The sequence below is a fragment of the Paramisgurnus dabryanus genome, chromosome 1 (assembly GCF_030506205.2).
Source record: "Paramisgurnus dabryanus chromosome 1, PD_genome_1.1, whole genome shotgun sequence".
Taxonomy (NCBI): Eukaryota; Metazoa; Chordata; class Actinopteri; order Cypriniformes; family Cobitidae; genus Paramisgurnus; species Paramisgurnus dabryanus.
This window is the reverse complement of record NC_133337.1, coordinates 39,642,358-39,669,144: the sequence shown is the minus strand read 5'-3', so window position 1 is coordinate 39,669,144 and position 26,787 is coordinate 39,642,358. Positions and strand designations below refer to the sequence as shown.

The following is a 26,787-nucleotide window of genomic DNA, read 5'->3' as shown; positions in this document are numbered from 1 at the left end:
CTGCCCATCCTGACAAGCTTTTCATCAAATATTCTCCATTACATCGTAGCAAATAATGAAGGAACATGGATGGCTTTCCGCTGCAGGTTTTGGTGCAGGTGTACAAGAGCAACAGGTGGAGTTTTCTGCCAAGAACAAACATTGTTGGTTGTGGTCCTTACAAACTTTAAAAGGTTCATTATACTTACTCGTTTCAAGATTACTTACTCAGATCAGTAGTTTCTAATTTACTCTACTGGCACCAACAAATATGCCATATTCAAATCAAATCAAATCAAATCAACTTCTTACATATTCAGATGCTTGGTTTGAACTTTATTTTTACAATGTTTTACACAATAAAGTATTTTAGAGGAAAGACTATTAAAAATAAAGAAAATCAACAATCAAACTAAATTTTATTTCATACAGAATAATCTCAATAATAATAATAATAATAATTCTTCATCAAAACAAGTACAGTGCTAATCCTTCATTGGTGTGTTAGTAAACGTTAAGCTATAGTATAGAAACTTTTAAAATTAGAAATTGTGAATTGTGTAGACGTCCTAGAAGATGGTGCAGGCACTCAGGAGTGAAACCAGAAGTATCATCAAACAACCAGTCAGACCTGGAGCTTCGGACTCTAGCGCTAATTCTGGAGCCCATTTGTCTGTGGATTAATGCATTATTAAGTTACAAAACACAAATTAATAAGACTTTAACATAAAACAGTCCTTATATGTCTGTAAACGTAGCATTAATGATATTAAAGCAAATGTTTACCTGCATTTCCATCAGACCAGACGAAAGGACCCATGGATATAGAAGAACTGTCATGGAAGTCCAGAGACCTGCCGACCCTTTGGTGATTTCCAGAGGCACAGTGCTAAAAGATTGAAAATGTTTCATCAATTATACTATTGAAGATTTCCTCCCCCCAAAAAATCCAATAAGAGCACAAGTTATAGAGTATTATGATTTAAACTCAGTATTCATTGGTGCGTAATATTAATATGTATGTCATATATGCATAGTTTATACAAAACCCAAATTTTCTTAAAAAAAAAAAAATGTATTTTGGGGAGTATGCAAAATAATTTAAACTTCTCATGTTAAATAACATGATAGATAATGTAAACTGTAATTTACACATACGTTTTTTTTTTTTTTTTTTAGGTTTGTTTAGATTGTAAACAATTAGTGATGCACCGAAGTATCGGCGGCCGATATTTATCGGCCGATTTTTGATGATTTTGAAACCATCGGCATTTCAGAAATAGCATGAGATATATTTGTTTTAGCTTAATTTGTGCCTCTCTTATTATGTCGGTCAGTTGAATGTTAATTAGATCCAATCCCTGTTCAGTAAAAATAATTTGATGCAGAAATAAACGAGCTAATAGACCAACTGTATAGTATTGTATACAAGTGTTTAATATAGATATCGGCATCGGCCAGAAGTTGTCTGTTTAAATCGGCATCGGCCCAAAAAATCCCATCGGTGCATCCCTATAAACAATATTAAACAGCCATTATATTTGTGCAAATAACATTTAGAGAAAAAATAAATACAATTTAAAGAAAAATAATAAAATAAATAAAGTCCAAAATAAAAAGAAGAAGAACACATACGAAACTGTAAACTTTGTAAGCTTTACGTCACCAGTTTTTTTATTTTATTCTAGTGCCCTTTAGTGACGTTACACGCGCAGCCCCAACAGCGGGAAATTCACAATCAAACAATCAACGGTTTCTCTTCTCTGAGTGAGCAAATAAACCTGAGGAGACTTTTACGCGTTTATTTCACGCATTTTAGTGTATTTAATTTAAACCCAGTTGTTCTACATCTTTGTACCAGAGTTACTTTCTGTTTTTTGATAGTGTTGATACTCTTAGACACACAATCATGATGATTACTGCTTTTGTCTTACCGAGTGTAGTATCCTGTCAGCAATAACCTTCTCACGCTAAATGATGAAAGTAAGTTCAAACCTTGTCTTTCAGAAATAAATCGGAGAAATCGCTAGCACTAAACTATACCTAATCATCACTTTATAAATATCCTTCAGTGTTGCATTGATTGCCAAAACACTACATCTAAAAAGGATTTTTAATAATGGGATCTGGCAATACTGCAAATTTCACCACAACGCCCTTGCGAATTAAGATCTCCGTCATTTTACATTAAACTACACAGTAAACTGTCCAAACTTATTTATATAAGACATTTTGAAAAAAACTTATGGACCTTATAGCTGGCTACGGCCATGGATACTAGCCAAAATAACCCATTTAGAGTACAATGTCCTTATCCAAGAATACTTGCGACACATAGGCAGTATTAAAGTATTTTGTGTACTGTAAATATATATGTATATATTTGTAAACTAACCGCTGAGCAGTGATTGTTTGCCAGACAAAGATGAACAGCACAGTGCAGGTAAACTTTAGTGGAGTTTGAGTTGAAGATGAACATCCTGAAGGAGAAACGGCTGGATGTTGAGACACCATTCTGAAGAATCTTCACTGTGTTATCATGTGGATTTGGACACCTGTGGATAAGGAGGATTATTTATTTAACCCTTTAAATGTCTTTAAAGACGTTACAGCAAACACAAAGAAATGTTTGTCTCTTACTCTCCAGTGATGAGATCCCAGCGCAGACTGTAATCTGGATCATTCACAGGTGTAGCCCAACATGTGTCAATCACTGTCACCAACTGTCGACTGTCAACCCCATCAACACGAACCTCAACAAAAATCTCCTGGTTGAGTTCTGCAGTCACACTACCATTGAAGGGCCGAGAAAACCCAACATCATGATATGGGATCATTCGGACCTGATACATCCCATGACCAGCAAGATTCTTGTGCACAACACTAGGAAAATAACAACACAGATCAGTTATAATGCGATATAGTCGTGTGTCGTTCTTGTATATTGACTGTCTTTTATATGTGTAGCAAAGTAGAAATGCAGTCTGACCTCTCCAGTGGGTTGATTTCTATCATAGAAAGTGTTTGGTTTTGGGGGTAAACACAGCTGAAAGATATCAGAAGATTTCTCTCTCTGCTGATGAGACCTTCAGATGACCCTGGTGCTCCCAAAATAAAGTTCTCATAGATGATATGAGTGCCATTGGCCTGTGGATCATAAACATTGTTTTTGTTTGTTTAAAAGAAATCTAATGATTTATATCAAATTGTGAAACTTCATTTGTGGAAGTTATTCAGCAACATGATCTCACGAAGTTCCGTGGGATAGTCACGGAATTTTTTGCTCATTTTTCCGTGGCATTCTCACGGATCTCCTCATATTTCGTGGCCCTGCCACGGACTTTCTTTTCCGTGGCATTCTCACGGATTGGTTACTCAACTGTTTTTTCCTATTTTCAAACCATTGTCACTTCGGTTTAGGGTTAGATTTGGTGTTTGCGTTAGTATTTCACTTTAAGTATTGGTTTATACTATTTTTTGGATGTATTCTTTTATATTTTCTAAACTTTAATCAATTGTCGCCTGGCGTTGGGGTTAGAGTTGGGTTTGGGTAGGGATGTCATTTTATGTAAATCTAACCCTAAACCGAAGCGACAATGGTAAGAAAATAGGACAAAACAGTTGAGTAACCAATCCGTGAGAATGCCACGGAAAAATGAGCAAAAAATTCAGTGACTATGCCACGGAAATCCGTGAGATCAGGTTGTATTCAGGTATAGCTTTAAGTGTATTTGAACACTATGTAGATATTTAGTCTTACCACAAGATTTGTACCACAGTTGTGTCCATTGTTATCAAAACTAAACTCCACTCGGCCGTTCTGGATGATTCCTCTGCAGCTGGGATCATTGAGGTGCAGGCCATCAGCTGAAAAACCAGCTTCAAAGAGCTGACAGCGAGATATAGATATTGATCCTGTACTGCTTTCACAGGTTTCAAAGAAATCTGAGAGATACAGTAAAAAAGATTGTATAGATTAGGAAATAAAAAAAAAGGTTTATATTTCAGAAATTGTAAAGGGAAGATTCAAACCAAAAGAGTCAGGATCAGATCTGGTTTGGTTGTCATTGCAGAAACAGCCGTAAACACCGTTCATCTCTCCACACCTTTCATCTTTAGTACAGTTGAGCTCAGAACAGGGATCTCTTTCAGCTAAGAAGAAAACAGATGAAATAGATTATGACACATACAGTAGATAAATGACAATTTCCCCCCTTGATTTATTATACATTGGAACCAAAACATAAAATGTCTTCATAATATTATGCGTTTGTGTTTAGAGGTAAATGACAATGAGAGGTTATGATTACTTGCAATGAACTCAGCAATGAACTTATATAGTGCACTATTTAAGAGGACAGCCATTTGTAGTGGTTATTGAGTGTTCTTATTCAATCCCATAATGCACCACAATAATGTACACTCAATGGCTAGCCCGTACCCCTTCACCCTGGGGCTTGTGCCAAATGTACTCCCGCGTTTCAACACAAGATGGTGCTTGCAGAGCTTAGTGTCCGAATTCATGCCTACTCTACCTTGGAGTAATGTCATTGTCTTGCCTGGATGCAAGACACAGAGACACAAGCCATACAAAATATCGAGATAACTTTTGATCAGCTATACCAGTCGAAGTCCTAAATGAGACCTGATTTGAAAGAGTCTTGATTTCTTATGAAATGAATCGAACCCACAACCTTTGGGTTACAAGTCCAATCATCTAACCACTTAGCCACAACTTCCCCCAAATAACCAATTGCAACCACATTAAGGCATTTATTTCCACACTTCCACCATACGGAGAGGCGCGCCCCAAACTTTATAAAACAGACAGTGTTGGCAACTATAGCTGAAACCTGCTAGTCTGTTTCGCTATTCTGCTAATCTCTGTAGTGTCATATATTGTTTTATTATAGCTGAATGCCCAATACAGCTCTTCTCAAGAACATATTTACTGCTATCAGCAAAAGAAGAATGCAAGCAGAAAACATTCCTTTGTCCTACCGTATAAGTCTGAGATGGTGCTTCTGGTTAAAGGAGATAATCTAAGTCTGTTATCTTTGTCCGTTTTTAACAATCAGCCTTATAAGCTAAGTAACAAAAGTTAAAAGGGGTCAGATCTCACTGAGTGAGATAAAAGTGATGATAAAGGGATGAGACAAACAAGTGAAATCAAATAAATAAGTGTACTTACAATGTTTACAATAGACTTAAAACATAGACTTAAAAGCATGGAATAAATAACCATAAAAAAATCTAAAAGTTTGTGCAAAGTGTCCACCGTGTATATACAATCCAAGAAAAGTGATATCCAAATATCATAAAATGTCACTGGAAAGGTAAATCCACATGCACAAACCCCACAGTCCAGCAACCGTTTGTTTGAGCTAAGGCTAAAGCTTCAATTGTATTGCTTCCTCCTTTTATAATGGCACTTACTATTTCCTGTCAGGTAGACCACATAAAATAAAAGACATGCAAATAAAACTAAATGATAAAATGAAATAAATTGGCTAAGACTACATGTAAAACCTATTAAAAAACTCAAATATACCTAAAACCACAATATATGAGAGCAGTAAAACATGTATCTTGCGTGATAGATAAAGTTTCTCAAGCAAGCAGATATCATGGAGGAGCGCAAGGCTGGGTCTACAGGAGGCTAGATTTTCCCTCTGCATGCAAAAATGTCCATAAAAAATTAGCATCTCTTTACACAAATGCTACTTTCCCATTTTCCATCAGGTCAGCTTACTTTTGGGGGCTTTTCCATTGGGTACAGTACCGATACTTTTTTAGCATAACCTCGGCTAGGGTTTCAAACGAAACGTGACGTAAAAACACTGTAGATAACTGAATGGTCTGAGAGAATCGTCACCATCAGCGTCACTGCTAAACGAAAGATTAGCTTTATCTTTGTGCTTGCGATGTCTCATGCAAACCGGTTGTAATCTGTGCTTTGCGTTAAGTTCCCACACTCACTTTTAGCGGTGAAAAACATGCATAGGCTAAGAAGCCATTTGTGGGAGCACATCCGTGACGCGCACGTCCCATGTATGCACAACATTTTTGCAACTAAGCAGAGCGCGTTGACTGACGCGTAGCTAACTCCTCCCCCTCCCTTCGTGCTTTCATGAACGCGCGCAACCCACACCCCCAAATCCTTCTTGTCGTTTATTGGCTGGAACCCTTTGTTATCATTTCTGGTGGTGTTTGGCCACTTTGTTTTTATTGCAGTTTTGGAGCATTCGTTAATCAACACTGTTTATGCACTTGCTAAATAACAGATTTTTTGCAACCAAATAAATTTACAGACTGCATCTTTAAGCCAAATTTAATGAACTAAGCAGTTTTAACAATTTTATATAATGACAAGTCATTTTCTAATGCAAAATAAGCAATTTTGCACAATTAATTGTAAAATGAAGAAAATGTAATAGCTGCTGAAAATTGGAAATCAAGATTGAAAGAAAAAGACTATGTTCAAGTAGTGATGGCCTATTTTTATTTTTTATCAATAATGTCCAGCCAGTTTGGAGATAGAAGTTCACATTATCTTCTAAAATGTTTAGTCCCCAGTTTAGGTGAAAGAAAGATTGATCTCATTGGTCATCTGATCTTTTGAGATGTACTTGTTGTGTCACATTCTGGCACTCTGTTACAGTAAATTGACTTTTTTCATGTTCTTTATATGATTGTTGTTTGTTTATCTCTGTACGGCTGTATCTGTATGTCTTTGGTCATTGAAAGAAACAATGGATATAATAGGATAAGGCCAGCATATGTTAAAATAACAATAATATTAAATTGTACACTATTTCGAAAATCAAACACAAATCATTAATTGTGATCTGAAAAGGAACTAATTCACCAAAGATTTCACACACACTTTTTTACAATTTAATACAGTCACTCCTCATGCTACTTGAAAGGTTTTGGCATTGATGTAAACACCAGTTGTCAATTCAGTAAGACCCAACAGAGGATACAGCACATACCATTCTTAGTGGAGTCTCCTATTGAAGTTGTCGTCGGTACAACAGTAGTATCAGTAAACCCCTGAAAGTCTAAAATAAATTAACAAACAATAATTTAAGAACTAATAAAAAAGAACCTGTAAAGGTGTTGGCACTGATGTAAACACCATTTGTCAATTCAGTAATACCGTCCTCCAGTCTGTAACCAGACAGAGCACATACCATTGTCAGTGGAGTCTCCTATTGAAGTTGTCGTCGGTACAACAGTAGTATCAGTAAAGCCTGAAAAATCTAAAAGAAATGAACAAACAATAAATAAAGAACTAATAAAGAAAGAACTTGCAGAGTTTAGACACTGACGCAAACACAATTTCTTAATAAAGTAATAAAGTCCCCCAGACTGTAACCCAAGAGAGGATACAGCACATACCATCCTCAGTGGAGTCTCCTATTGACATTGTCATCGTTTTAACAGTTTATTATCTTTGCCAAAACATGACAAGAACCGCGTTTTCAAAAGATATATGCATCCGGACGGGATTACATTTCTCAGAGGACCTCTGAGTTCGGCGAAAAACAGTAGGTATTTGCTTTGGAATTTTTAAAGAGGTCGTACAGGAAAAACACAGACATTGCCGATTCGGATGGGATTAAAAACACAGAGGACTTCTGAGAGCCACCATTTTCTCAGAGGTCCCCCTGTAAAACTAATCCCGTCCGAATAGGGCTATACCCTGTAGCCATAGTGGCTGTATACACGCTTAACTTAGAATCACCCTACTTAGAGTCAACTGAACTAACTAATTTCAGCTGTTCTGTTACTGAAAACTAGCAGTTTCTCATCGTTGAGTTAAAGGATTAGTCCATTTTCTTTTAAAAAATCTAAATAATTTACTCACCACCATATCATCCAAAATGTTGATCTCTTTCTTTGTTCAGTTGAGAAGAAATGTTTTTTTAGGAAATCATTCCAGGATTTTTCTCATTTTAATGGACTTTAAAGGACTCCAACACGTAACAGTTTTAATGCAGTTTAAAATTGCAGTTTCAACAGAGTTTCAAAGGACTCTAAACGATCCCAAACGAGACATAAGGGTCTTATCTAGCGAAACGATTGTCATTTTTGACAAGAAAAAAAAAAAATGAACTTCCAAACCACAACATCTCGTCTAGCTCTGATCCTGTGTCGCGCCAGTGTGACCTCACGCAATACGTCATCACATCAAGAGGTCACGGATGACGAATGCGAATCTATGCCCCAGTGTTTACAAGTGTGGAAAAAAGGACCGTTCCAACGTTGTTGTATGTCAAATGATACTGATAAATGTCTTTGTGTCTGTTTATTGTTTAAAATGGTCCGCATATGTGCGTTTCATGCAACACGTGACCTTTCCACAGCATTAAGCAATTACGTGAGGTCGCGCTGGCGCGTCAGGAGGAAGACGAGAAGTTGTGGTTTAAAAGTGCATTTTTTTTTTTTTTCTGGTCAAAAATTTCACTATAGATAAGACCCTTATGCCTCGTTTGGGATCTTTTAGAGTCTTTTGACACTGCGTTGAAACTGCAATTTTAAACTGCATTGAAACTGTTACGTGTTGGGGTCCATCAAAATCCATTAAAATGAGAAAAATCCTGGAATGTTTTCCTCAAAAAACATAATTTCTTCTAGACTGAACAAATAAAGACATCAACATTTTTGATGACATGGTGGTGAGTCAATTATCTGGATTTTTTGTAGAAAATGGACTAATCCTTTAAGACTTGAACTCTGAGTTGACTTACTCTGAGTTGGTTGAACCTCCTTACTGAAACAGGCCCCTGGTAGCTTCACCATGTCAAAAAAATGCTTATCAAATGTTAAAAAATAAATATGCACTGGGAAAATAAAATTACCTTTGAACTGACATCCCTGTGGTCCACAATCTGTTCTGAAGGCCCATCTGCCTGTAACATTGACATTGGTGCTGTGTGTTAAGCCTGTGAAGTCAGTCTGGAGTGATTCGGTAATTGAGAAATAATAGCTGGAGTCGATGTTGTCATAACCGGCCTAATGGTAAGAAAAAGATCAAGATGCCTATTTAATCATATAGATACAGATAATAAAATTGAATTTTCTTATAATAGATTTTCATAATGTGCATACCTGTACATATCGCTGTGATGGAGCAATTCTACCATAGTTCATTAAAACAAATGAGAGATGGCCATTTGAAATCAAAACCACTTGGAAAGATGTTTCCTGTAAGTATAAACAGTTTTTCAATATTGAAAAGTTTAGTCATCGTTTTGCTATTGATTTACTGGACAGAAGTAAGCCGAGTTTCTTACAGTTTCTGAATATGAAAAATACGCCACTCTGTCCCAAGTTGCAACAAAGACCCATGAAGCAGAAAAGCTCAGATCAGGGAAGTATTGATTTATGTCTTGTGTAGCTTGTGTCAGGACATCGCCAGAGGTGTACTGCTGATATGAGATCACACCATTCTCACAATTATTAAGATCAGTCCAGAATGGAGCGATGATGTCTTTGCCACCATGACCTGGGAAGCTGTATGGGGAGTAGCTGTCCCATGGTTGATCAAAAGTCAAGTGTCCATTGTTGTTGACCTGAGAAACATGGATTTATTATGATGGACAGAATCTTTAAAAAGACATCTCCCAATCTTTCAGATCTGAACAGATTAATAAAGAATACATTTCATATCAAAGTTTACTTACATATATTTGGTTGTATGTGTGTCCAAAAAATATAAACGGTTGCAGGAGGTAAATGAGTGCAGAACTTCCATCATCAGAGCATTCATTTTGTGTGTCTCCAACTCCAAATGGATAAAATGAGACTGAAATAAAGTATATATATTCTGTAATCTGTATGTCTTTGAACATTGAAAGAAACAATGGATATAATAGGATAATGCCAGCAAATACTATAACTACAATAATATTAAATTGTACACTTTCTAAAATCAAACACAAATCATCACTTGTGATCTGAAAAGGAACTAGTTCACCACAGATTTCGCACACACATTTTTTTTTTTCAATTTAATACAGTCACTCCTCATGAAACTTGAAAGGTTTTGGCATTGAGGTAAACATCATTTGTCAATTTAGTAATACAGTCCTCCAGACTGTAACCCAACAGGAGACACAGCACTTACCATTGTTATTGGAGTCTCCTATTGATGTTGTCGTTGGTACAACAGTAGTATTAATAAAGCCAGAAAAATCTAAAAGAAATAAAAAAACATTAAATGAAGAAAGAAAAGAGCCTGAAAGGTTTTGGCATTGATGTAAACACCATTTGTCAATTTAGTAATACAGTCCTCCAGAGTGTAACCCAACAGAGGATACAGCACATACCATCCTCAGTGGTGTCTCCTAGTGAAGTTGTCGTCGGTACAACAGTAGTATCAACAAAGCCTGAAAATTATAATAGAAATTAACAAACAATAAATAAAGAACTAATAAAAAAGAAGAACTTGCAGAGTTTAGACACTGACGCAAACACCATTTGTCAATTGAGTAACCCAAGAGAGGATACAGCACATACCATTGTCAGTGGAGTCTCCTATTGAAGTTGTCGTCGGTACAACAGAAGTATCAACAAAGCCTGAAAATTCTAAAAGAAATGAACAAACAATAAATTAAGAACTAATAAAAAAGAAACTGAAAGGTGTTAGCACTGATGTAAACACCATTTGTCAATTCAGTAATACAGTCATCCAGACTGTAACCCAACAGAGCACATACCATTGTCAGTGGAGTCTCCTATTGAAGTTGTCGTCGGTACAACAGTAGTTTCAACAAAGCCTGACAATTCTAAAAGAAATGAACAAACAATAAATAAAGAACTAATACCGAAAGAACTCGGAGACTTTAGACACTGACGCAAACACCATTTCTCAATAAAGTAATAAAGTCCCCCAGACTGTAACCCAAGAGAGGATACAGCACATACCATTGTCAGTGGAGTCTCCTATGACATTGTCATCGTTTAAACAATTTATTATCTTTATTAATTAACATTTCCATTCCGGAGTTGAACAAAATAAAGTTGAAGTTTACCTTATTGGCCAGTCTTAACAGTGTTTGATATTCAGCTCGTCTTGATTTAATTATTTTATTTCGCCGACTTTTCTCAGATTCTCAATCTTAGTTTTAAACGAATTAAAAAATTCCTCACATATTAAAGGGGATAAATCTACATTTGTATTTGGAGGATTAATTACTGTATTTATAATATTAAACAATGTCTTTGGATTATTAGCGTTGTTTTCTATTAACTCGACAAAATACTTTGATTTAGCCATTTTTACAGATCTCTGAAAGTGTTTTAGTGCTTCTTTAAAAATATCGTAATTAATTTGCAGCTTAATATTCTTCCACTTTCTTTCTGCCTGCCTACAGATTTGTCTAAGACCTCTTATCTCATCATTTAACCATGGATCAGACCTAACTTTGCACGGTTTATTTTTTTTTGAGGAGCCACTGTGTCTAACACCTCTCTACAGGCTGAGTGCAACCAGGACAGGGGCTCATCAACACCCATGTCCTGAAGGACGGACTCATGCTGCGTTCCAGGCAGGTTTTAAACCCGTGAGTTACGACTTTAAAACCACGACTCACGACCCTATGCGTTCCAGGTAGCCTGTAACTCGTGTTTTTACAACCTTCTATCGGTGAAAGTGCACTGGAACGGCAGTCAAACCCGTTGACTTCCCACCCGTGAACTCGTACTAGATCGATGTACTCCCAGTTCAGAGTCGTGAGTCGTGGTTTTGAAGTCGTGAGTTGCGGGTTACAGGTTGCCTGGAACGCAGCATCAGACACATTACACATCCCATTAAACACTGCAACAAAATCCATACTAGTCGTAGATGAAAAACTGCGAAAGCTTTGCAGAGATTTCACAGGATTCACAGAACAACATGATTGAGGAATATTAAACAGTACAGGTTTGTGGTCTGAAATAGCATGATCATTTAGTTCTAAATGTTCAATAAAAAGTCCATGAGTTAATACCAGGCCCAACTTATGGCCTTGAATATGGGTCGGACCATTTACCAATTGTACTAGTCCAAAGGAGTCGATCAGATTTAAAAAGTTCTTCGACAGCGCATTTTGTTGACAACACACATGTATATTAACTCTTTCCCTGCCATTGACGAGATATCTCGTCAATTAAGAGAAAACGCTTCCCCGCCAATGACGAGATTTTCCGTCTTTCCGCAATACCGCTATTATCCACCAGGTGGCGCAACTTTTTAAACCCGGAAGTATTGCTCTATGGCAAGCGGCTGCATGTCCGTGTCTGTTTTAAAGATCGCTCTGAATGTGATCTGTATGAAAAGTCCGTCACAAAAATGGAATTATCTCTGCTTTTATGCTCAAAATATGGTGTTTTTGCAAAAACCTACCCATATTCAAAAGCTGATTGCAAAAGAACCACTAAAGGTAGGATGAAACGTTTTTTTTTTGTTTGAAAGCAGAGGGTCTGTTCTTTCATTTGGTATATAGTATGTTTATATATTTAAAGAAGAACATTTTCTGGAAGGCATTAAACTTTGGTGAAAATCATGAAAAACGCTAGCGCTGGCTGGAAACTTTTTTTTAAAACGCTGGCGGTGAAAGAGTTAAAATCATCTAAAATAAGCAATCTATCAAATTTTGAAAGCAGACCTCCTAAAAAATCCCCAAAATCATTAATAAAACCTTTCTGCCCTTTTGGAGGTCTATAGATAATAGCAATAGCAATGGGACTGATGTTGCCCGTGTCCAGTAAAAGCAATGGTCATTCAAAAGAGGCACAATACTCCGTTGGTATTAGTCTCCAACTAAAATGTTCTTTAAATATAGAGACCAGTCCTCCTCCTCGGCCTGATACACGAGGTGTATTATAGAAGTTACAGTCCCGTGGTATGAGCTCTGAAAAAGAACTCATGTCCCCACTTGTAATCCAAGTCTCAGTGATGAACATAAAATCTAAGCCTCGTGCAGTAAAAAAGTCATTTAACAAATAAGTCTTATTCAGCACTGACTTTGCGTTAATCAAACCGATCTTCAGTTTTATTTTGTCCTCTTCAGTACAAGTTGTCCGGTGCAGTGGTTTAATATTCCCCAATCTGACCCCGCCAAGTTGAAGACGCGGAAAGCGAGTCACTTGCGGCGATCCAAAAAAGGTAGGGAAAAGCGGTACATTCCAGTTATATGACGATTCCATGGAGCGCCATCTCACAAAAAGAGAGCAGTCAACAACCAAAGTTCGAGCATCATATATCCGCTGGTTACTTCCAAGGGCAAGTTTAAGTTTAACCGCGAAACCGCTTCGTTTCCCCCGATGCTTCCGTTGTTTCTTTCCTGGTGGCAAACATTGTTCTCGACGGAGATAGGGCGGCACGGATGCCAACAAAAGCAGAGGAATGCTACCAGAGCCCGGTGCTAACCGATATGTTTGTCCGTCTGACAGAAATCCAATATTCAACAGAGTTTGCCGGTCATAAACTATCCCAGGTGACATATTATGACTTAAGACCACAGATGAATTAATAATGCCATGATTTAAAAGACAGTTAAAAAAACCATAGTACAAACAAACTTAAGAGTCTCAGAGCGTGACGGCATGCCAAGAACACCTGAACACCTAGTCAGGTCTCCTGTGGTTTCACACTGCGTGATTGTCTGGGGTAACGTTCAGTCGCTGCTGTTTCAAACTGCATGATGCATTGGTGACAAGGGTTTCAGCGAAATTCAACAACGCGAGGTCACGCGTACAAGACTGGATTTCTCATGAGACTGGAGTTATTGTTAAAAATGGTAGCTTGCAAGAAGCTTACCATACAAATTGCACGTGCGCTCAGAAAGAAGAAGAAATCAAGTTTATGAAGGAGGAAATGTTTGGAGAGACTCCTCCCCGAACTTCCAGCTGCCCTGAATGTTGCTCTCTCATAGGATGTAGGTCATCGCCGATGTTATTGTCAGTCAAAACACATTTCACACGGCATGATTTTGAATCGCCGACCGGTCCAGATATTTAGCATGCCAAATATCTCACGGGTGTCGGCGACTCGTCGGCGATCCTCTCAGAATGCGTCTTTTATAATTCACACTGTGTGATTGTCACTCGCGTGCACGAGCATCGTTTTGCCTGTGATTTCAGGCATTTGTCGGCGATTTCTCAAAACCTGTCGGCGAGTCAAAATCAGGGCTAAAATCGTGCAGTCTGAACTCTGCATTACTCTGAGTTGGTTGAACCTCCTTACTGAAACAGGACCCTGGTAGCTTCACCATGTCATTTTTTTTTATCAACTGTTAATATTAAATATGCACTGGGAAAATAAAATTACCATTGAACTGACATCCCTGTGGTCCACAATCTGTTCTGAAGGCCCATCTGCCTGTAACATTGACATTGGTGCTGTGTGTTAAGCCTGTGAAGTCAGTCTGGAGTGATCCAGTAATTGAGAAATAATAGCTGGAGTCGATGTTGTCATAACCGGCCTAATGGTAAGAAAAAGATCAAGATGCCTACTTAGTCATTTAGTTACAGATAATACAATTAGATTATCTTTTACTAGATATTGATAATGTGCATACCTGCACATATTGCGCTGATGGATCAACTCTACCATAGTTCATTAAAACAAATGAGAGATGGCCATTTGAAATCAAAACCACTTGGAAAGATGTTTCCTGGAAGTATAAACAGTTTTTCAATAGTCAATTTTTTTAGTCATCGTTTTGCTATTGTTTTACTGGACAGAAATAAGCGGAGTTTCTTACAGTTCCTGAATATGAATAATATGCCACTCTGTCCCAAGTTGCAACAAAGACCCATGAAGCAGAAAAGCTCAGATCAGGGAAGTATTGATTTATGTCTTGTGTAGCTTGTGTCAGGACATCGCCAGAGGTGTACTGCTGATATGAGATCACACCGTTCTCACAATTATTAAGATCAGTCCAGAATGGAGCGATGATGTCTTTGCCACCATGACCTGGGAAGCTGTATGGGGAGTAGCTGTCCCATGGTTGATCAAAAGTCAAGTGTCCATTGTTGTTGACCTGAGAAACATGGATTTATTATGATGGACAGAATCTTTAAAAAGACATCTCCCAATCTTTCAGATCTGAACAGATTAATAAAGACTGAATTTCATATCAAATGTTTACTTACATATATTTGGTTGTATGTGTGTCCAAAAAATATAAACGGTTGCAGGAGGTAAATGAGTGCAGAACTTCCATCATCGGAGCATTCATTTTGTGTGTCTCCAACTCCAAATGGATAAAATGAGACTGAAATAAAGTATATATAATCTGTAATCTGTATGTCTTTGGACATTGAAAGAAACAATGGATATAATAGGATAAGGCCAGCATATACTATAACAATGATATTAAATTGTACACTTTCTAAAATCAAACACAAATCATCAATTGTGATCTGAAAAGGAACTAGTTCACCACAGATTTCGCACACACATTTTTTTTTCAATTTAATACAGTCACTCCTTATGCAACTTGAAAGGTTTTGGCATTGATGTAAACACCATTTGTCAATTCAGTAATACAGTCAACCAGACTGTAACCCAACAGGAGACACAGCACTTACCATTGTTAGTGGAGTCTTCTATTGATGTTGTCGTTGGTACAACAGTAGTATTAATAAAGCCAGAAAAATCTAAAAGAAATGAAGAAACATTAAATGAAGAAAGAAAAGAACTTGAAAATTTTTAGCACTGATGTAAAAACCATTTGTCAATTCAGTAACCCAAGAGAGGATACAGCACATACCATTGTCAGTGGAGTCTCCTGTTGAAGTTGTCGTTGGTACAACAGTAGTTTCAGTAAAGCCCCCCCGAAAATCTAAAAGAAAGTAACAAACAATAAATTAAGAACTAATAAAAAAGAACCTGAAAGGTGTTGGCATTGATGTAAACACCATTTGTCAATTCAGTAATACAGTCCTCCAGTCTGTAACCCAACAGAGCACATACCATTGTCAGTGGAGTCTCCTAGTGATGTTGTGGTCGGTACAACAGTAGTATCAGTAAAGCCCTGAAAATCTAAAAGAAATGAACAAACATTAATGAAAGAAAGAACAGAACTTGAAAATTTTTAGCATTGATGTAAACATCATTTGTCAATTCAGTAATAAAGTCATCCAGACTGTACCCCAAGAGAGGATACAGCACATACCATTGTCAGTGGAGTCTCCTAGTGAAGTTGTCGTTGGTACAACAGTAGTATCAACAAAGCCTGAACATTCGAAAAGAAATGAACAAACAATAAATAAAGAACTCATAAAGAAAGAACTTGCAGAGTTTAGACACTGACGCAAACACAATTTCTCAATAAAGTCATAAAGTCCCCCAGACTGTAACCCAAGAGAGGATACAGCACATACCATCCTCAGTGGAGACTCCTATTGACATTGTCGTCGCTTTAACAATTTATTTGTCATGGTTCTGCCATCTTGTCCTTTGTTTAATCTAGTCTTGTGGCATAATCATGAAAGACCCATGTTTTGTGTGGGTTCACATGGTCTCAGTATTGGTTTACTAGACCACGTGTTCCCTGTGTCTTGTCTCTTTTACCCCGCTCCCTTGTTATCCTCATCTTCATTGTTTAACTCCTGTCACCTGTTGCCCTCTTTAGTTTTCCTCATTTAAGATCCTTGTGTTTGTTGTCCTGTGCTTGTGCATTGTTCCTTACTTGTGAGTACTCTGTCTGGTAGAATCAAGTCTAGTTTATTGTTTGTTTAGTATCCAGTCTAAGTTCATTGTTAAAGTGTTATCCAGTTTAGTGTAGTCTTGTATCTTGTCCAGTTTAGTGTTTATTCCTGTTCATTAAGTTATCTTGTTTATGTTGTTTTGCCCCCTCGTGGGTTTTGTTTTCTGTTTTTGTCATTATTAAAGTCTTTAGTGTTCATCCATCTCTGTCTGCACTTGGGTTATTTTCACTCCACATAACATTTATTATCTTTATTAATTAACATTACCATTCTGGAGTTGAAAAAAAAAAGGTTGTAGTTTACCGTATACTGATATTACAGTGGCCAGTCTTAACAGTGTTTGATATTCAGCTCGTCTTGATTTAATTATTTTATTTCGCCGACTGTAAAAAAAAATCCATATCTGAATGAATGGGACTCAGGAAGTAAAATATATGCACATTAGTAACACCTTATGGCAGATCACGTTTGCCAACACAAGAAACGCATTTTCAAAAGATATTGCGGGCAAACACAGACATTTGCATCCGGACGGGATTACATTTCTCAGAGGACCTCTGAGTTCGGCGAAAAACAGGAGGTATTTGCTTTGGAATTTTAACAGAGGTCGTAAAGGAAAAACACAGACATAGCGATTTGGACGGGATTAAAAACACAGAGGACCTCCGAGAGCCACCATTTTCTCAGAAGTCCCCCTGTAAAACTAATCCCGTCCGAATAGGGCTATACCCTGTAGCCATAGTGGCTGTGTACACGCTTAACTTAGAATCACCCTACTTAGAGTCAACTGAACTAACTTATTTCAGCTGTTCTGTTACTGAAAACTAGCAGTTTCTCATCTCCGAGTTAAAGGATTAGTCCATTTTCTTTTAAAAAATCTTAATAATTTACTCACCACCATATCATCCAAAATGTTGATCTCCTTCTTTGTTCAGTCGAGAAGAAATGTTTTTTTAGGAAATCATTGCAGGATTTTTCTCATTTTAATGGACTTTAAAGGACTCCAACACGTAACCGTTTTAATGCAGTTTAAAATTGCAGTTTCAACAGTTTCAAAGGACTCTAAACGATCCCGAACGAGACATTAGGGTCTTATCTAGCGAAACAATTGCCATTTTTGACAAGAAAAATAAAAAATATGCACTTTCAAACCACAACTTCTTGCCTTTCTCCGGTCCTGTGACGCGCCAGTCCGACCTCACGCAATACGTCATCACATCAAGAGGTCACAGATGACGAATGCAAAACTACACCCCAGTGTTTACAAGTGTGGAAAAAAAGGACCGTTTCGACGTTGTTGTATGTCGAATGATACTGATAAATGTCTTTTTGTCAGTTTATTGTTTAAAATAGTCTGCAAATGTGCGTTTCATATATGTAACTTGTGACCTTTCCACAGCATTAAGGAATTACGCGAGGTCGCGCTGGCGCGTCAGGAGGAAGACGAGAAGTTGTGGTTTAAAAGTGCATATTTTTTATTTTTCTTGTCAATAAAAATAAAGACGTCTGCACACTTAAATCCTTAGCAACAGGTTTTAATAACCAAGCTTTCGGTCAAAAGACCATCTTCAGGGTATACAAACAGCAAATGCGGCACATCGCTTAATCATGTTCAGACACATCAAGACAATCAACAATGATTGCCGCACCTGTGAAAGTCATGTGGGAGATTTGTAGTTCAGTATTGGGAGTTGTAGTTTTTACTTCTGTAATCAACACCACAATCTCCCCATAGTGAAAAAGACATCAATTCACAAAAGAAATGTAAAGAAAGAAACATACAGAAAAATATAAGAATATATACACACTCAATAAGTACAAGAAAACTGCACAAACATCAGTAACACACTTCATAAATTGCAGTATTCAAGACTCAAACTTATATACAACTTCAACTATAACATAACACTCATATCAAAATCCACATTTAAACCTTTGGGATGTAAAGTGTCCAGCGTATGAATCCAGTACAATTCCCTTTGACATAACACTTTATCAATGTTGCCACCTCTAGGTAATTTAATCTGTTCAATTCCCTGGAAACGTAAAGAAGAAACTGCATGAGCATACTCAGTGAAATGGCAGGCCACAGGGTAATTAGGATCAGCACGTCTGATAGAACTTTTATGTTCACTAATTCTCTGTTTTAAACACCGCGTGGTCTTTCCCACGTATACCATGTCACAAGGGCATTTCAAAATGTAAATAACATTTTTAGTTTTACATGTGATGAAGCCCTTAACTCCATAACTCTTGCCGGATCTAGGGTGTTTAAAATTACAGGTCTTATGTGTATTATTGCATTGCGCACAATTACCACATGGATAGTTCCCATCTCTAAGAGGTGCTAAAAGTGTTTGGGAAGGAACTGATCTCATACATGCTCTAACCAGCTTGTTACGGAGGTTAGGGCCCCGTCTAGATACAAATAGAGGTGGATCCTTAAACTTGTCTTGAAGAGAATCATCATCAGCTATAAGGTGCCAGTACTTCATAATAGTGTTTTTAATGATAAAAGATCTAGGGGTATAAGTTGTAATGCAAGACACAGAGAATTTTTTTTCCTTTTTAAAACTCTTCTTTAGAAGTTGTGAACGTGGTGTAAGGAGGGCAGTATTATAAGCCTCTTCAATACTCTTAGTAGAATATCCCCTATCTAAAAATCTTTGTTTCATATCTATAGCATTTTCTTCAAACTCTTCAATCGAATGACAAATCCGTCTCAATCTATAGAATTGGCTCTTAGGTAAACCATTTTTTAGGTTGTAAGGGTGTGAGCTACTAGCCAAAAGAAATGAATTTCGGTCAGTCTCTTTTCGATAAAGAGTTGTAGTCAATCTCCCATTTTCCAGTTTAATCCACATGTCTAAAAAATGTACACGTTTGGAGTCAAATTCCATAGTAAATTTAAGATCTGGACTCATCCCATTCAGGTGAGAGGTAAATTCATTCAACTCATCATGAGACCCTTTAAAAACACATAGGACATCATCTAAATATCTGAAGTATCTGATGATTTTACTGAAAAATGGATTTCTATCCTCATTAAAAATGAACTGTTGTTCAAAGAATCCAACATACAGGTTAGCATAGCTGGGTGCAAAAGTACTCCCCATACTAGTACCTTTAATTTGGAGATAATATTCTCCCTGATGGAAGGCAAAGAAATTTAATCTGAGGATTAGCGCAGCCAAATCACAGATAAAAGTGTTAGGAGGATTTGTGTCCTCTAAACGATACTGTAAATAATACTCAAGAGCTGTAATACCTCGTTCATGAGAAATATTGGTGTACAGGCTTTCGACATCAAACGTAGCTAAGATAGTATTAGAAGGGAGATCCCGGAGTTCAGAGATTTTGTTTATCACATCAGTGGAATCTTGTACATAAGCAGGTAAATCCTTCACAAAAGGTTTAATGAAATAATCCACAAAGTTTGATAATGGCTCCAGCAAGGACTCATTACTCGCCACTATGGGTCTACCCTTAGGTTTGATAAAGCTTTTGTCTATTTTAGGAAGCATATAGAATACTGGAATAACCGGATGTTGTCTATTGAGGTAACTAAATTCCTCTTTGGTTATCCAATTTAATTCTAAAGCCTGGGTCGTCAGTTCCCCAATTATTTTTTGAAAATCAACAGTGGGATCACCCTTTAGCTTCCTATAAAATGTTTCGTCATTCAATTGACGATATGCTTCTGTAACATAATCAGTTGTATTAAGGATTACAATAGCTCCTCCCTTATCTGCAGGTTTAATAATAATATCAGTATCTTTAGCCAGTTCCTGAATGGCATTTCTTTCATCCTGACATAAATTTAACTGATGGGAGTAAGGCATTGTCTGTAACTTCTCAGAGATCTCTTTTTCAACAACTCTACAAAATGTATCGATAGAGGGATGGTTAACATGGGGTACAAAAGTACTTTTAGGTTTAAAATTAGGTTTAGTTAGACTCTGATTTTCATTCATAGACCCAAACATATGTCTCAATTTTATCCTTCTAAAGAAAAGGAACAGATCAGTCTTAATCTCAAAACAGTTTGTATGGCTTGTTGGAACAAAGCTTAGTCCCTTGCTTAGGGCTGCAAAATGTTGAGGAGTAAGTACCTTGTCAGAGAGGTTCACGACCGGACTCTGGCCTGTTGGCGTGTCACTGGTCCCATCTCCGATCCGTTTCTTTTGTCCTCTCCTCGTCTTCCTTGGTTTCCTATTTTGTTTTTCATTGATTTTCTCCCCTTGCTCCAAGGATCGTTTTTTGAAAACTGACGTGTTTGGGAGCGATGAATGCTACGGGAGGAATCGGAGTCACTAGGGAAGTCACTATCCGATGTAAAGCCAAACTGTTGTCTATGATGTCCCCTCGCTGAATCTCGTGGGGTCTCTTCTTCAGCCAACCATTTATACACCTTGCCCGTCTGGTAATCGTGGGCGTCCCTCCTGTATTTCTTCAGTTTAATGGTCAAAAGATTGTCTTCAAATTCTTTCAATGTGTGTTTGATAGAGTCACAGATATGAGTGAAATCCACATCCAATTTTTCTTTCATTAGGGTTTCTTGTTTTACAATGTCTTTTTCAATGTCCTCTTTCTGTCTAGTAACCTCTTCAATAATTAAAAGCATTAAATCCATGGAGCATTTATTCAGAATCTCGCACCATTTTTTATTGAAATCTTCATTATCTTTACCGATTGTAGGCGCTTTTTGGATACGTAGACCCTGTGGAATACGTTTGCTTCTCCAGTATTCACTCAGCGTACTTCCATGAAGTTTCATCCGAATCTCCTTCTTCTTAAAGTATATCAGTTTCATTTTCATATCTTCTACTGAGAGAGAGAGAGTGCCTGTTGGGCTGGCGGTGGGAAACAAAATTCTCTCTGCATCTAATGTGGAGTACGCAAAGGTCTCTGCTCCTATTGTAGTTAAAGAATTAATCTCCTGAAATGAGGACATATTACGGCCAGGACTCGGATGCTGGTGAAGGCGAGAATTATAAGAAGAGTTACACCGCACTCACGATCAATAAGGTGCTAGACAATAAAGTAGTCAATAAAAATAAAGACGTCTGCACACTTAAATCCTTAGCAACAGGTTTTAATAACCAAGCTCTTCTTATTATTTTTCTTGTCAAAAATGACAATCGTTTCGCTAGATAAGACCCTTATGCCTCGTTTAGAGTCATTTGAAACTCCGTTGAAATTGCAATTTTAAACTGCATTGAAACAGTTACGTGTTGGGGTCCATTAAAATGAGAAAAATCCTGGAATGTTTTACTCAAAAAACATAATTTCTTTTCGACTGAACAAAGAAAGACATCAACATTTTGGATGACATGGTGGTGAGTCAATTATCTGGATTTTTTTTAAGAAAATGGACTAATCCTTTAAAACTTAAACTCTGAGTTGACTAATGCTGAGTTCAGACTGCATGATTTTCAAACTCGTCAGGTCACCTGTGGTTTCACACTGCGTGATTATCTGGGGTAGGGTTCAGTCGCTGCTGTTTCAGACTGCATGATACTGTAGATTGGCGACAGGGGTTTTCATACTGCATGACTTTACTGTAAGAAGAATCGCCGATAACTTTGTCCCGGTCCGCAAACTACGTCTCACAACCAAACACACGTGAGAAGTGACGCGAAATTCAACAACGCGAGGTCACGCGTGCAAGACCGGAGTTCTCACGAGACTGGGGTTATTATTAAAAATGGTAGCTCGCAAGAAGCTTACCATACAAATTGCACGTGCGCTCAGAAAGAAGAAGAAATCAAGTTTATGAAGGAGGAAATGTTTGGAGAGACTCCTCCCCGAACTTCCAGCTGCCCTGAATGTTGCTCTCTCATAGGATGTAGGTCATCGCCGTTGTTATTGTCAGTCAAAACACATTTCACACGGCATGATTTTGAATCGCCGACCGGTCCAGATATTTAGCATGCCAAATATCTCACGGATGTCAGCGATTCGTCTGGGATCCTCTCAGAACGCGTCTTTTATAATTCACACTGTGTGATTGTCACTCGCGTGCACGAGCATCGATTTGCCTGTGATTTCGGGCATTTGTCAGCGATTTCTCAAAACCTGTCGGCGAGTCAAAATCAGGGCTAAAATCGTGCAGTCTGAACTCGGCATTACTCTGAGTTGGTTGAACCTCCTTACTGAAACAGGACCCTGGTAGCTTCACCATGTCAATTTTTTTATCAACTGTTAAGTAAGGGATAATGTAGAGGCAGCCGGTAGTTATCGGGAAATAAGCCCGGACACTGTGATCAAGGACCCGGCGCGAAGCGGAGGGTCTTGTATCACACTGAAGGATTTAAATCATAAAAGTAGTACCGGCTATGCGTTATTACTTTGGAGCGGTTATTATTTGAAATGAACAAACCTGCAAATGTCTCAACTGACCAATAAGAATCAAGCATTCCAGAGAGCCGTGTAATAATATTAAATATGCACTGGGAAAATAAAATTACCATTGAACTGACATCCCTGTGGTCCACAATCTGTTCTGAAGGCCCATCTGCCTGTAACATTGACATTGGTGCTGTGTGTTAAGCCTGTGAAGTCAGTCTGGAGTGATCCAGTAATTGAGAAATAATAGCTGGAGTCGATGTTGTCATAACCGGCCTAATGGTAAGAAAAAGATCAAGATGCCTACTTAGTCATTTAGTTACAGATAATACAAATAGATACGATTTTCTTTTACTAGATTTTCATAATGTGCATACCTGCACATATTGCGCTGATGGAGCAATTCTACCATAGTTCATTAAAACAAATGAGAGATGGCCATTTGAAATCAAAACCACTTGGAAAGATGTTTCCTGTAAGTATAAACAGTTTTTCATTATTAAAAAGTTTAGTCATCGTTTTGCTATTGTTTTAATGGACAGAAGTAAGCCGAGTTTCTTACAGTTCCTGAATATGAAAAATATGCCACTCTGTCCCAAGTTGCAACAAAGACCCATGAAGCAGAAAAGCTCAGATCAGGGAAGTATTGATTTATGTCTTGTGTAGCTTGTGTCAGGACATCGCCAGAGGTGTACTGCTGATATGAGATCACACCATTCTCACAATTATTAAGATCAGTCCAGAATGGAGCGATGATGTCTTTGCCACCATGACCTGGGAAGCTGTATGGGGAGTAGCTGTCCCATGGTTGATCAAAAGTCAAGTGTCCATTGTTGTTGACCTGAGAAACATGGATTTATTATGATGGACAGAATCTTTAAAAAGACATCTCCCAATCTTTCAGATCTGAACAGATTAATAAAGAATGAATTTCATATCAAATGTTTACTTACATATATTTGGTTGTATGTGTGTCCAAAAAATATAAACGGTTGCAGGAGGTAAATGAGTGCAGAACTTCCATCATCGGAGCATTCATTTTGTGTGTCTCCAACTCCAAATGGATAAAATGAGACTGAAATAAAGTATATATAATCTGTAATCTGTATGTCTTTGGACGTTGAAAGAAACAATGGATATAATAGGATAAGGACAAGCATATACTATAACAACAATAATATTAAATTGTACACTTTCTAAAATCAAACACAAATCATCAATTGTGATCTGAAAAGGAACTAGTTCACCACAGATTTCGCACACACATTTTTTTTTCCAATTTAATACAGTCACTCCTCATGCAACTTGAAAGGTTTTGGCATTGATGTAAACATCATTTGTCAATTCAGTAATACAGTCAACCAGACTGTAACCCAACAGGAGACACAGCACTTACCATTGTTAGTGGAGTCTCCTATTGATGTTGTCATTGGTACAACAGTAGTATTAATAAAGCCAGAAAAATCTAAAAGAAATGAAAAAACATTAAATAAAGAAAAAAAAACTTGAAAATTTTAGCACTGATGTAAAAACCATTTGTTATTCAGTAATACAGTCCTCCAGACTGTAACCCAACAGAGCACATACCATTGTCAGTGGTGTCTCCTAGTGAAGTTGTCGTCGGTACAACAGTAGTATCAGTAAAGCCCCGAATATCTAAAAGAAATTAACAAACAATAAATAAAGAACTAATACAGAACAAACTTGCATAGTTTAGACACTGACACAAACACCATTTGTCAATTCAGTAATACCGTCCTCCAGACTGTAACCCAAGAGAGGATACAGCACATACCATTGTCAGTGGAGTCTCCTATTGAAGTTGTCGTCGGTACAACAGTAGTATCAACAAAGCCTGAAAATTATAAAAGAAATTAACAAACAATAAATTAAGAACTAATAAAAAAGAACCTGAAAGGTGTTGGCACTGATGTAAACACCATTTGTCAATTCAGTAACACAGTCCTCCAGACTGTAACCCAACAGAGGATACATCACATACCATTGTCAGTGGAGTCTCCTATTGAAGTTGTCGTCGGTACAACAGTAGTATCAACAAAGCCTGAAAGTTCTAAAAAGAAATGAACAAACAATAAATAAAGAACTAATAAAAAAAAGAACTTGCATAGTTTAGACACTGACGCAAACACCATTTCTCAATAACCCAAGAGAGGATACAGCACATACCATCCTCAGTGAAGTCTCCTATTGACGTTGTCATCGTTTTAACAGTTTATTATCTTTATTAATTAACATTACCATTCCGGAGTTGAACAAAATAAAGTTGAAGTTTACCTTATACTGATATTACAGTGGCCGGTCTTAACAGTGTTTGATATTCAGCTCGTCTTGATTTAATTATTTTATTTTGCAGAATGTAAAAAAAACATCCATATCTGAATGAATGGGACTAAGGAAGTAAAATATATGCGCGTTAGTAACACCTTACGGCAGATCACGTTTGCCAAAACACGACAAGAACCGCGTTTTCAAAAGATATTGCGGGCAAACACAGACATTTGCATCCGGACGGGATTACATTTCTCAGAGGACCTCTGAGTTTGGCGAAAAACAGTAGGTATTTGCTTTGGAATTTTAACAGAGGTCGTAAAGGAAAAACACAGACATAGCGATTTGGACGGGATTAAAAACACAGAGGACCTCTGAGAGCCACCATTTTCTCAGAAGTCCCCCTGTAAAACTAATCCCGTCCGAATAGGGCTATACCCTGTAGCCATAGTGGCTGTGTACACGCTTAACTTAGAATCACCCTACTTAGAGTCAACTGAACTAACTAATTTCAGCTGTTCTGTTACTGAAAACTAGCAGTTTCTCATCTCCGAGTTAAAGGATTAGTCCATTTTCTTTTAAAAAATCTAAATAATTTACTCACCACCATATCATGTTGATCTCCTTCTTTGTTCAGTCGAGAAGAAATGTTTTTTTAGGAAATCATTCCAGGATTTTTCTCATTTTAATGGACTTTAAAGGACTCCAACACGTAACCGTTTTAATGCAGTTTAAAATTGCAGTTTCAACAGAGTTTCAAAGGACTCTAAACGATCCCGAACGAGACATTAGGGTCTTATCTAGCGAAACAATTGTCATTTTTGACAAGAAAAATAAAAAATATGCACTTTCAAACCACAACTTCTTGCCTTTCTCCGGTCCTGTGACGCGCCAGTCCGACCTCACGCAATACGTCATCACATCAAGAGGTCACAGATGACGAATGCAAAACTACACCCCAGTGTTTACAAGTGTGGAAAAAAAGGACCGTTTCGACGTTGTTGTATGTCGAATGATACTGATAAATGTCTTTTTGTCAGTTTATTGTTTAAAATAGTCTGCAAATGTGCGTTTCATATATGTAACACGTGACCTTTCCACAGCATTAAGGAATTACGCGAGGTCGCGCTGGCGCGTCAGGAGGAAGACGAGAAGTTGTGGTTTAAAAGTGCATATTTTTTATTTTTCTTGTCAAAAATGACAATCGTTTCGCTAGATAAGACCCTTATGTCTCGTTTAGAGTCATTTGAAACTCCGTTGAAACTGCAATTTTAAACTGCATTGAAACAGTTACGTGTTGGGGTCCATTAAAATGAGAAAAATCCTGGAATGTTTTCCTCAAAAAACATAATTTCTTTTCGACTGAACAAAGAAAGACATCAACATTTTGGATGACATGGTGGTGAGTCAATTATCCTTTAAATCCTTTAAAACTTAAACTCTGAGTTGACTAATGCTGAGTTC

General features: G+C 37.5%; 1 protein-coding gene across 1 annotated transcript; it reads right to left on the bottom strand.

The window, feature by feature from the left end:
- Positions 1-435: 435 nt before the first annotated feature.
- LOC135757680 (uncharacterized) lies at positions 436-23,884 on the bottom strand (the record flags this gene model as incomplete). Its single annotated transcript, XM_073814227.1, has 20 exons — positions 436-652; positions 766-868; positions 2,375-2,534; positions 2,620-2,862; positions 2,969-3,126; positions 3,740-3,924; positions 4,012-4,131; positions 6,975-7,043; positions 7,176-7,244; positions 8,847-9,000; positions 9,097-9,192; positions 14,736-15,014; positions 15,127-15,248; positions 15,565-15,633; positions 15,747-15,818; positions 15,950-16,018; positions 16,152-16,211; positions 23,157-23,310; positions 23,412-23,507; positions 23,597-23,884. Coding segments are annotated over 20 exons (2,670 nt in total), but the record flags the coding sequence as incomplete, so codon positions are not given.
- Between the last annotated feature and the right edge of the window lie 2,903 nt (positions 23,885-26,787).